The sequence below is a fragment of the Paramormyrops kingsleyae genome, chromosome 8, assembly GCF_048594095.1.
Source record: "Paramormyrops kingsleyae isolate MSU_618 chromosome 8, PKINGS_0.4, whole genome shotgun sequence".
Taxonomy (NCBI): domain Eukaryota; kingdom Metazoa; phylum Chordata; class Actinopteri; order Osteoglossiformes; family Mormyridae; genus Paramormyrops; species Paramormyrops kingsleyae.
Genome location: NC_132804.1, coordinates 14,721,347 through 14,734,530, shown reverse-complemented (window position 1 = coordinate 14,734,530; position 13,184 = coordinate 14,721,347). Strand labels below are relative to the sequence as shown.

The following is a 13,184-nucleotide window of genomic DNA, read 5'->3' as shown; positions in this document are numbered from 1 at the left end:
ATAAGCAATGCTTTATATGGAGTAGAAGCCTGGAATCTGATGAATGCAAAAGAGTTTGACTTTGTCGTTATCATTAATGCAGGCAATGGAACAGAACCGCTCAAAACAATTAGCATTCTAGGTCCGATCTAGGAACCGATCGATACGGCTACTAGGTACCGATCGATACAGCTTCTTAAACCTCCCCAATCTGTATAGTCCAGCTTTGTGTTTCACAACTCACACGGATTGTGCTGATTGGATCTCAGCATTCACTGTGATAGCACTGTTCATTTAATGTTTTTATATGCAAAATTGTGTTTGAACACATACATTTAACATTAGTGGCACAATACAGCTGTTTATGGTTTTCTCTTGTTTGAATTACTCCATTGCCTCTGGCATTTTTTTTTTTGTCATATCCAAATAACTTAATTGCTACATTGTCACTGTTCCGTTTGCCATATTTGCATAATTTGTGCACCTCTGGAAACAGGATCTGAAATTAGGAAAATGTGGCTTGTATCATTATATAAAGCCATAATAATTAGACGTTGTGAAATTCTGAAATAGTTTTCCTTGTGATGCTAATGGAGTCCCTGAAAAAATACATTACATCCTCTTTATTCGTTAAGTAAATAACATCGTTTTAACTGCGCCTGTTCTGATTTTTCTGTCAATTTCTGTGCTGTAGCCTTATGCACCAAAGCCAATTAGTCTTTGAATGGCAGTGTAATAATATTTGTCTTCCTGAATAATAGATGACATTTAATTTTTGTGTTTTGCATGGCAGGTACACAAAAATGAAGACGGCCACCAACATCTACATCTTTAACCTGGCCCTGGCAGACTCGCTGGTGCTGGCCACGCTGCCATTTCAGGGCACTGACGTCTTCCTGGGCTTCTGGCCCTTCGGGAACGTCCTGTGTAAGGTGGTCATCTCCATCGACTATTACAACATGTTCACTAGCACGTTCACGCTCACCGTGATGAGTGTGGACCGCTACATCGCGGTGTGCCACCCGGTCAAGGCCCTGGACATGCGCACGCCCCACAAGGCCAAGGTGGTCAACGTGTGCGTCTGGGCCTTGGCCTCAGCCATCGGGGTGCCGGCCATGGTCATGGGGGATGTGGAGGTGGAGCACAACGGTACGTAGATGTCTGCAGTGATTCCTCACCGATTAGCCATTCTTTCTCAAGTTGGCCACACGTCAAATAAAAGTGAAAGTGAAAATGAAGCTGTCAGACGCATGCAATGCTGCGTTCCATTTGACCTCAGAATCCAAGATGGCCGCGGCCTTTATCAACAGAAGTTAAAGCTGTAGTTATACACAGTTTATTAGCACTTACGTTTTGTGGCTCATTAAATTGGTCGTACACAGAGAACTGTCCAACCGCTATTTGTGGATGTGTTGCTAAGGTGTTTTTACGCATAAAATACCACATCAACTGATATTGATAAAAATGGCTAACAATTAACTGGGCTTGACCTGGGGCCTGTTTCAGAAAGTAGGATTTCTTGCTTAGTCCCTGGTATTACTAAATGGCTTTCCGACTTGCTGTACTGGAACGCGGTTAACTCAGGTGTGACGTCATTCCCAGTTCCAGCTTCCAACCTGCGAGGTAAATGGAACGCAGCATTACACATTTTTAAATTATTTTTCTATGTTCGTGAATCCATAATATGGATGTTTTTTATATTATTTCACTGCCTAATTAAGACAGTCCATCACCATGCTGATCTACTTGGGACCCCTCAGGATACTAGTTTAGTGGAGAGTCAATAACACAAAGCTTGGCTAAAATACAAACTAGAGCACATTAGTCCACAGGACTGGGATGAGAGTGCAGAGTCAGAACCGGAGTAAACAAAGGCGAAGGGTAGCAGGAGCTTCAGACAGCATAATCCTCTGCCGGAAAAAAGAGGACATACTTATAAAGGCTAAGTGCATCCACCGTGCCGATCGTTTTCATTTTTCTCAATTATATGTTTGTCAGTAAAAAACAACAAACCAGAGGTAGGGAGTTCATTTGCACAATTATGAAAAACGCTGAACCTAAAAACATTAAACCTTTATTATCTGATAAAATAAACATCCCTAAAAGTGTTGAACATTGAAAGGCCATTTTCAAACCCGTCTTGTCAGTTATTCAAATCTACCTTCCTTGTTCTTGTTCACATATACGATTTTGACACTTCAGTAGTACATAGAGAACCACAGGAGTTTCTGCACTGACTCCCATTCCTAGATAATATGGATAAATAAATATTCTTATGCAGAAACTAAATTACTACAAATATTTGGCGCAAAGGCCAAGTGAAATAAAACAGAGGTAAACTGAAGCAGGAGGTAACTGCTTAGAAAAGCCAAGAACACTGAGGATTAATAATCCCCCCCGCAGTTTATCTGGTATTTGTCTTAATCGTGTGTTGCTGCCAATATTTATTTTCGCAAATTTGTTTTTGCCATTTTAATTAACTATAATCCAAATAATTTTCCCAGACAAAGCGAGTTCCAATGCTACCATTTGTCAGTACCAGCACAAAGTGTTTATTGAACTCAAATTATATCGCCTTGAAAGTGAGGGCCGCGTTCCTAGCATGCACTGTACTGTATGAGGTGTCTGCTCATACGCTGCCGGTTTTAATTAGCCTGCTTATACTGCGCTTTGAAATATTACCGTCCTGAAAGCTGAATCTTGCTCTTTTAATTAAATTTCCTTCCCCCTCCTTGCTTTCTGTCAGCACACATTCTGCATACAGAGATCTTACCGCCAACGGAATGGCTTGAGAGAGCTTTAGCGCAGCTTGGCTAACGAACTGCTTCACGTTTACTGGAGCGTTGCTCGATGACTGCGGTAAGGGGTGAATATGGGCTGCCGGCTAGGGAGACGGAAGGTGCTGAGAGACCCTGGCAGATTCAGGGGGGGCAGCATTTTATGTGAATACAATAGATAATCATTCATCCTCAGGGACCCCCCCCCCCCCCGCTTGGCAAAATGTACTATAGGGTAAACCCCCCCACCCCTGCTTGGCAGATTCTATATACCGTGAAGGACCCATTTTTAGTTTGGGGGGGCAGAATTTCTAGATACATCCCTGGCTGCAATTTCATAATAATGTGTGTGACTGTGGTGGATGTTTAAGGTTGATTAAGAGCCCCTGGCCCTGTGTCATTCTAGAGACAGACAGTAAGGGACGGGCTGGCAGGTGCGGTTGGTATTTACTCAGGTTGCTCAGGTACATGTTGTTAATATAATTGCTGTCAGTGTAAGTTGAGGGCAAGTTGCCATGTTGAAGGAACCGCTGTTGCCTGCCTGTAAACAGGCCTGAATCATGTCCCACCAAATGCAAAATATATTCAAGGCAATACATCAAAAGCACAGCCTGTAATAAAAAATAAAAGCAATACATTAAACTCACTTTACTTGCTTAGGGATCATTCAGTGCTGTGCACAGTCACCTACAACCTCCAGGGTATTGGATTCGATTTCCAGCTCTTTGTGTGTGTGGAGATGCATGTTCTCCGATTCATCTGGGTTTTCTGCCACAGTCCAAGGACATTGGTTTTAGGTGATTTGGTGTCTCTGATTTGCCCTGATGGTGTGTGTGTGTGTGTGTGTGTGTGTGTATGTGTGAGCATTATTGGGACCACTTTAAAACTCAATTTAATAAAAATCTGTGACTGCGATGAAAAAAACTCTTGTTTATTGCTTGGTTACTTATAGTTATGGTTAGGGCTGGGGAGGAGTTAAGGTTGTCATAGTTAGCATTGGCATTTTTCCCATAGAAATGAATGAGCGGTCCCCATAAAGATATGTTTACCCGACATATGTGTGTGTGTGTGTGTAAAGAGACCACAGCACAACCTTAGCATCCTCTCCTTAGTGTCCTGTCCTCTCTGGGATCAGCTCCAGACTCTCAAGCAACCCCTACTACACAAGCTGTTATGGAAGGTAGATGGATGAGCTGCTTAGATTATTTTAAAATGTTTTCAAAACAGTTAACAGACTTCCACTTGGGTGTTCTGGGTTTGTTACCATAGCCACCTTTCTTGTAATGCTCACAATCCATGGCTAGGTCTCAGTGATTTTGCTCATTGCTCGGCAAGTCCCTGGTCTCCAGTACAGCACGGCGTTTTGTTTAACCATTTCCATGCTCTCATTTTCTCTGCATCCCAAATACCTACGATTGCCTGCCGCGATGCATCGATTGGACAGCTCTCTGCCATTTGTCGATCGCCGCCACTTGTGACTCGCAGAGGTCAATGGCTTTGACTCCGGAAGTCTGCCTCTGATGTAGATTTATTGGTGAATCTGCTGTCCGGCAAAGAACAAAACAAGGGATGGAGCCTTGGATCTTGCATTATTCGTTGTTCTTAGTGCAGGTGGGGGCCATAATGTAATTTACACATGTCTCTGGGAAGCCTGCCGCTAGCGGACAGTGATGCGATGGAGATCTCGCTGAACAGCAGCTAGAAGGGAGGAGGGGTCACAGGGGCAGTAATTAGAATTCGTGCGGCAGAGAAAACATACAAAAGTGACATGGTGAGTGCAGGCTACAATTTAAAGCCCCCCCCCCCCCCCGCCGACCCTCCCCCCTCCCAGAGAGAAATCTGTCAGGCATAATATTGGTTTAGCACAGCACCACAAGCCTGTCAAGCTCCTACAGTAAATGTACGTGTGTGTGTCTCGGGGGGGGGGGGGCTCTCATCACAGATATTTACTAGTGAGCATGACGAAATCCCTGTGTGTGTGTGGCATGTGTATGAAGCTGCTTATTGGTATGCTGGACAGAGCAGACCGTTGCAGTTTGGGGACGCATGCGTGACTGTGATTCAGGGTCTGCCAAAAAGCCACAGAACTTTGACCTGGGCCAGTATGCACTCCAAAGTATAGAGAAACAATAATGGAATATTCTCCACAGTTAAATATCACATTTATATTTTTGCATTTCGTTCATGAACACGATGCTCTTATGCAGAACAATTTGCATAAACGTTGTAAGAAAACACAACATGGCATTAGGATACAACAATGTCATAAGAGAAGTGGTATTTCCCACATTATAGTGCGCTAACATCAGCACAGTATGAATGTATGCAAAAGAAAATGTTAAAATCCAGCCAGGACAGTGGAATATTAACTCTGTGAACTTGTGGTTCTTCCGGGGCAATCATTACCAGTTTTTGAGTGTTATCTTCTAGGCAGTTAATCTCTTAATTATGACATAAAGGTCAACCTTGGGAATGGATCCTGTCACCTAAAAACACCTGTAGGGTTAGGGGCTTGGAATCATAGCCCTGCTCTCTGTGTGCAGCCTCTCTGTGGTTGGGGGACATGCTGTTAGGTCAACCTGTACCCAAACTGGTGGCGCATGTGTGTACCCTGTTACAGACCGGCAGCCTATGCGGAGGGTTGCCCCACACTACCCCCCCAGGCTGCCAGACCCCCCACACTAGAAGATGGTGACCTGTAACACCAACATTTTCAGAAAAAATCGAACACTAGCAGCTCCTGCCAGAAATGGACCCAGTGCGGAGACCTTTCTAAAGCACTTCTCAAAATTGTGCAGAACGCATAACAATTTTCAAAGCATAATTGCTCAGAAGTTAATACATAATATTTGTCATCGTTTTAGCATCATGTTGGGTTTTACTGGCACCCACATGTCATATATTTATCATATCTGCTCTGTATTTATCAGTAACATGTATATATGTATATATACTGTATATCAATCCATCCATTTTCTGTAGCCGCTTGTGTTATTCAGGGTTGCGGGCGGTCCGGAGCCTGTCCCAGAGGCTATGGGCACAAGGCAGGGATCAACCCAGGGTGGGGCGCCAGGCTGTCACAGGGCACACTCACAGATTGTTAGTTTACTCACATACAAACACTCACACACATACACACACACACCTATGGGAAATTTGGCAACTCCATTCAGCCTCAGGGTGTTTTTGGACTGTGGGGGGGACTGTGTTTGGAGCAACTGGAGGAAACCCCACAATGACACGGGGAGAACATACAAACTCCACACACACACACACACACACACACAGGGAGAGAGAGAGAGGTTTGTAATTATATCTTTGTGGGGACTCTCCATTCATTTCTATGGGTAAAACTGTAATCCCAACATGATGACCTTAACCCCTACCCAGCCCTAACCTTAAATACATATACACACACACACACACACACACACACACACACACACAGTGGTACCTTGGAACATGAACTTAATTCATTCCAGACTCCCAAATGACTGCCTATTTAAACTTATCTACCTACATAACTAATGATAAAAAGCATTAATAATCAATATAAAACTAACACACACATGAAAAAGCACACATACAAAGCAATAAACATGGAATAAATGACAATGCCAAACTCCGAATTGAGAGCAGAGACACGTGCACTATAAATTACAGTCTCGCAATAATTTCCTTTTTAAGTTATACAGTTACTCTCACCACTTGCCTCTTTGATTTGCTGCTATTTGGTTTGCTGCTCACTTTGTTAGGGGCCATAATTACTGTATCACCACATGTACTGTACATAAAGCACAAAAAATTCACACCAAACACAGCTCCCGCACGTCGAGCTCAGTCGAGAGGTACGGTTGTAGCGGTCTGTTTTGGTTTGTCGTGTTTTTGGTCGGGTCGCTATTAGATTTTTCTCGACCGACCCGTTTGAGGTCCGAATTCGTAGAGTTGAATGTGTCTCGCCCCGTACAAGTTTTAGCAGGATCGGTCGTGCTCCATGATTTCAATCGAGGTACAAGTTGAAAAAAATTCAACAGACTCGTCCGATGTCCAAGTTGGTCGTTAAGAGGCGATCGAGTTCCAGGGTTCCACTGTGTGTGTGTGTGTGAGAGAGAGAGAGAGAGAGAGAGAGAGAATTCACCTAATTATATCTTCTGACAGTGGGAAGAATATGAAACACCAAGAGGAAACACTGAGAGAGCATTTAAACTCAGTAGAGGAATCAAACCCCACAGTCCGTCCCTGTGCTCCATAAATGTGCATAAATGTGCTTTGAAAAACTTTGTAAATTTGTAAACATACTTTGCAGAACAGCTGTAATAATACTGCTTCAAGTGCTTGGTGAATAGGTGTGGGCCAGTCGTTTTACATGATAAGCAGAGGTGAGCTTCCTGTTTAGCTGTGCATGATTGTTCTTCAGTACCATGCTGGCCTCTCGCCACCTCCTGTTCTCGGGAGAATCACGGGGAGGCGGCATCTGCACACAGACGTTTTCCCTCCAGCGTTTTCAGTATCACAATCCATCTGCCGCCGGGGATCCAAGCTCATTCGTTATTCTGGTCCAGCCGCACTTGCACTGGCACCGAGTTCTCACTGCATCAGGGACGCACATAGCCTCACCGCAGGGACCCTCTACTCAGCCTATTGATGGGTTTGCACATTAAGTCCTTTGCTGGAGCCCATTTTTTAAATTATTGGTTTTCTGTTGCCACTGCTGAGATGAAGGCTATATTTGATGTAACGATACTGAGAGAACTACAAACATAATGTTGTAAGTTGACCAGGAATAGTTAAGAGTTTATAGACTAGGTGAACAGAAGTGGAGCATCTAACTTCTTGATCAGCTTGTACACACAATGGAAGACACACAAATATGAGCCAGATACTAGAGCATTAGACTTTTTGGTAGCTCAAAATATGAATACCTTCATATTGCATTATAATGGTCAGTATAGGAATTAATGATGCTTTGTACTGCATTATGAAGGTATTTATAGTGCATTACAGATGAGAGCTTCATAGCGCATTCATAATGTTTAACAAACATGGCTATAATGTTTGCCTTTTTATGAAAAGTTATTGGTGTCTTTATAATGCTTTATAAATGAAATATAATGCATTATGAAGGTATAAATAATGCATTATACATCAGTACTTTAAGTAATGTGTTACTGACTTTTTACCCAACTTTTAAAGCATCTGCCTTTGTCTTTGTCGTTCTCCCACATTCACCTGCAGGCAGATCTGAGTGGTTGAACTTTCTGAACTGTAACCCGACTCTAGTCAGAAACCCATCTCACCTGCTCTGTTACAATTACTTTTGATTGATGACTCTGTATTTCCAAACCCTCCCCTGCACCCCCCACCCCCCAACGCAGGAATCGAGTGTATCGTGGTATTGCCAGACCCGCGTAGCTACTGGGAACCTGTGTTTGGCACCTGCGTGTTCCTCTTCTCCTTCGTGGTGCCGGTGGCCATCATAAGCGTGTGCTACAGCCTGATGGTGAAGCGGCTGCGCAGCGTGCGGTTGCTGTCGGGCTCACGGGAGAAAGATCGCAACCTGCGGCGCATCACGCGCATGGTGCTGGCTGTGGTGGCGGCCTTCGTGGTGTGCTGGACGCCCGTGCAGATCATGGCGCTGGCCCAGTCCCTTGGCGTCAACCTAGGCAGCCTGCTGACGGTGGCTCTCATGCACTTCTGCATCGCCCTGGGCTACGTCAACAGCAGCCTCAACCCCGTGCTCTACGCCTTCCTGGATGAGAACTTCAAGCGCTGCTTCCGGGAGTTCTGCCAGCCCGGATCCTTGCACACGGACGCACCGCCGCGGGTCCCGGCACGTGCCTCGGGGGGGCCCGGTGTGCGGGGGGACACCTACGATTACGGCTGTGGGTCTGCCGATGGACACGGCCGTCCCGCATGACTAGATGTGGAGCTGCCTCTGGCTGGAACAGGACCGCCCAAGCCAGGCAGCTCCAACAGCGAAGTGACCCAGATCACCAACCTGTAGCTATGCAGGCTTGGAGACAAGCATGTAAATACACACACACACACAATTCCACATGGGACAAAGGGGCTCTCGTCTTTACTGTCTAGCATCACTGCGGCTTTGAAGGCTGCTCTTTAATTTTTGCACGGTTTGCTGGTTGACATTTCCATCATCATGCTGTAGTAACGAAGAACTCGGGTTTATACAGAAGCATCACAAACTGATTAAACGTGGTTGCGAGACACCAAATCAATTGGGGACCCATCTGCATAGAAATGAAATTCTTGTCAGTTTCACATGGACTCCAGCATGGACAGTTGAGCACTTCATAAAAGCAGAAGAAAATATTTTTTCTGACAGTAAAAATCTGGTAAAAAAAAGACCCAGACAACAGTAGATGATATTTCCCTGTCTAGATTTCCAGCCGGCCTTTAACTGGGTCTTTGGGTGAAAACCCCATCCGGACAAATTGGGCCAAATAATATCTTCTTGACTATTATCATATATACTAATGTTGAATATAAATGCATGTCACCAATATTAGATCAACTATCAGATCAAAACAGAGGAAAATGAGTAGTGTGTGGTGCTGCGGCGTTTGTAACAGGCCTTTGTGCCGCCTAGAAAGGTTGCTGGTTCAAATCCTATGACTGGCAGTGTGGCTTCACCACTGAGCACTTGATCAAGGCCCTTAACCCCAAACTGATCCCAGGATTGTCAACCCCTGCTTTCTCAAAAATATATGTTGCTTTGGGAAAAAAAAAGTATTTGCTAATAAATGTAATGTTTGCAAAACTGCTCATGGCACAATTGCCCTTCACTGATGTTTGAAAGGAGCCATTTGGCCAAGATGGGGAAGGAACGTGGACACTATCCTAACACCATCCTCATGTGTGGAGAGATTTGTGGGAGGGTCATCATAATCTGAAATAACGTACCTGTCACTGAAATGACCAAAAAAGGCTTTGTTTATGTGTTGATAATGATGTTGATTGGTCACAGTGATTAATGATGGTTTTATATAGTGCACTGAAGATAGCATACCAGTATCACTACAGTGGACATTCACTGAGCACAGTTACTGTGTACCTGTGGTGCGGCTGGATTGTTGGAACTGGTTTATAAACAGATGAACTTTACAGACACTAAGGAAAGAAGACAAATCCTCTATAAATATTATGTATATATATTGTCATGCCAATTATGAAGACTTGAAATGTTTTCTTCCCTGCATTGTGAGATTTTCAGATAAATGGACGCAACATACAGTAGCACCCTCCACCCCACACGACTTACACTTCAGAAAGGTTTTAGCTTTTTGTAAATGCTGTGAAACGGGAAATTGTTCATCCAGTTGTTGCTTTCTGCTAGACAATTGCTTCAAATTTTTTTACAATTTTGACTTTTAGCTGTAGTATATATGTTTTGCCGAGCAGGGAAAGATATTGCAGAGGAAATGCTCTGATTTACCCTTCCTTAGTGGTGGGACATCCTGAACCAGAGAATAAGTGGACAAAGAAACAAATCTAAAATCTCAGCCACGTCTTGAAGCCAGCGTTACAGCTTGTTTGGTGTTTCTATTGTATCCAGCACTTCTGGACAGGAAACACACCGTGCTTTACAAGTGTATAAGGATATTTTGTTTACAATGAATACTTAATGGCCTGTGAAACCTGATGTTTTGTGATTATTTGTTCCTGCTATTTTGATGAATATAAGAAACTGTTTGACAAAAAAAGTAGCCTATAATAGACCAAAAACAGTTTTATTTATATGTAAATAAACATGTAAAAACAGCTATGGTAACTGCAGGGCAATATTGCTCTTAATTAACAGTACTTTGTGTTGTGTTTAGGCTCTTGTACTGTGAATTGTCATTTTGCTCTTGTGTAAGACAGAGAGAATTGTATTCAGTTATTTTCAAACAGCCAAGTGTTAACCAACATCAAGCCAGATTTTGCAAAAAATAATAAAAACAATAATGAAATAATTTTCTACTGGATCATCCATCCATCCATGCTGTTCTTATCACTTTGGATGAAAATGATTTTAATTTAAGCTGTGGTCATGTGACATGGAATAACCAAAGGAGTAGCCAGAATAATGTGCAGAAATGTATGTATTGTTGATACTGGTGATACTCAGGTTAGGAAGTTGCATATTTACCTTCCCAAAAACTTAATGTTCCAAATGATATGAAACAGCAAGAGTGTTTTTCACGTGATTACATGCCGTTTTGCATCCTTATTTACATCACTGTTCCTTTCTGTGCTGCTCTAGTTCCTCATTGGATGGTTATTTGGCAAAATACTGACCTATGAGTTCTTCTTAAGAAGCAGTTATTTTAAAAATGGTCCTCACTTTTCACCTTCCTCAAAAGATATGTCACATGGACACATTTCATGGCTAAGTGGTTTTTAAAATATTGTACCAGATGGGTGAGCGAAAGTGGTTTGAAACACACAAACAAAAGATGAGGGACCTGAATTGCCTTCAGGAGTTCCTTAGGTGAAGTCCAATTTGCGGTTGCCAGGTCTTGATAAAAAGGGCAGCCATACAAACAATACCACCCCCATTATTACCTAAACTGGAAAAAGGCCCATAACAGAAAATATGGCTTTTCATCTTGTCCTTTCATAATACATCTGCTGATTGGTGCAATAGGCTGCTCCTATTAAGTTGCTATGCTAGGTCAGAGAAAGCATGGCAAATACATCGTGGTCTATGGTATCTTTCAATGCATTGCTGTTCTTCCACGCTTGATACATCATTCTCTGCTCATTGCATCTTATTGATGATACTGTGCTTGTATTTTTGCTCAGTAAAGCTAAGCACGACTGGTGCACTGGTGCAGCGCACCTGCTTGATATCATCATCCATTGGCAAAGTACAGTTCCAATACTAAGGAATAGAAGTATGGCATACAGTAAAAAATCCTGGATGTCATTCTTGCCCAGCCCCAAATATCAAGGGTCCATCGTTTACATCTGCGCCAAATGAGACCAATCCCATGATTCATAGTTTGTTCTTGGGAAGCAAGTTAGCAAGACCGGTTTTGCCAAGAACACAAGTATGATCTTTGTGTTCTTGGTATTGTGTCTATATGGAGGGAAGCGGGGGGTGGCTTATGAAATACACTGGCATCTCATCCAGGGAGGTGCCAACTTTGTACTTCCTGGGATAAGTGATTAATTATAGATGGGTAATATATGTAATACAATTTCCCAAAACAAATGCATCTTTCCATCCATTCACTCATCTTCCAGAATCATAAAATAGACTACAGTGTAAAACTGTATTATACATTAGATGTATATTATAATGTAAAACAAACATTTTGGCTGGTTTTATTTCAGTTTTATTCCACACCCTTTAGTGAAGCCGTACCCTTTTTAGACTGCACTTGTGCCACAGAAAATCTGTCAGAGAAGACCGGGTGATCTCTCGAAAGCCTTCTGGAGTTTTCCAATTATCGGTGTGATGACAGAGAACCTGCGTGAATTTCATCTCCCCGACGCAATCATCCAGCCCGCCGAGTCACCGCCATACCTGTTTGCCATGGCAACTTGGCTGCCGGTGGCCTTGAATCCAGTGTTACACAGCTGTGTCCAAAATGGCTCAGGGCGCCTAAATGAGGTCGTTCTAATAAAACTCACCTCTGTTGTCTGTGAGAAAGAGGAAGTGAGGGCCTGAACTTGACGGCTTTACAATCATAACGCTGATGTTATACTGTAATACCCCACAGATAAATCCCTACCAAGGCATAAAGCCACCCTGTAATACTTTGCTCTTGGATTATAACAACGGTTAAGTGTTAACACGAAACAAGGGTTTGCTGCAATAACAAGTCTTTATTCTATAATATTTTATATTTTTATATGATACTTTAGGCCATACGATCAGATCTGCACGGTTGCTTGCTGGTACTAAGAGCTTTTATCTTTTTCCAAGCTCTAGATGCACATCATTTCCCTTGAGGTTATGCGTTGGAGGAGGGCAGCACAAGACAATAATGCTTCACCACATGTGGTAATTGCATCTTGTGCTGTCGTTATTGTCCACTCAGCATCATATATTACCTTGAAGACCACAGCGTTAATGTGATGTAATATTCCTGACCGCGTGGAAACCAGGGCTTGGTCGGTGCAATTCACAGTTGATGGCTCTGGTGCATTTTGACACAGAACAGCTAATCGTGTTAGCGGTCATTAGTGCAGCTTGCATCGGATCTGGTGGGTTGCTGTGTCTCCAGGCACTGCGCATTTGGCATGCCTTATCTTTGGTTTGCTCACCTCAGAATATCACAGTGCTGCCCCTGTGCATCAATGATTTGGACAGAGACAAACGTCCCTGAACAAAATCGCCCAGTTCCCATCTCCAATATCAAAGAGGGGAAAAAATAAGCAGGAGTAAGATAAGAGGTTTCTGTGCCTCTATTTCAGAAA

At 43.2% G+C, this 13,184-nt stretch overlaps 1 protein-coding gene across 2 annotated transcripts in view; it reads left to right on the top strand.

The window, feature by feature from the left end:
* LOC111839811 (delta-type opioid receptor-like) overlaps positions 1-10,684 on the top strand; it is a 29,410-nt gene extending 18,726 nt beyond the window's left edge. For both annotated transcript variants that reach the window (XM_023804051.2, XM_023804052.2), the window contains exons 3-4: positions 773-1,128; positions 8,132-10,684. In XM_023804051.2, the coding sequence (XP_023659819.1) occupies positions 773-1,128; positions 8,132-8,673 (898 nt within the window). In that variant the 3' untranslated portion in view covers positions 8,674-10,684. The remainder of the gene's footprint in view (positions 1-772; positions 1,129-8,131) is intronic.
* The last annotated feature ends 2,500 nt before the right edge of the window (positions 10,685-13,184 follow it).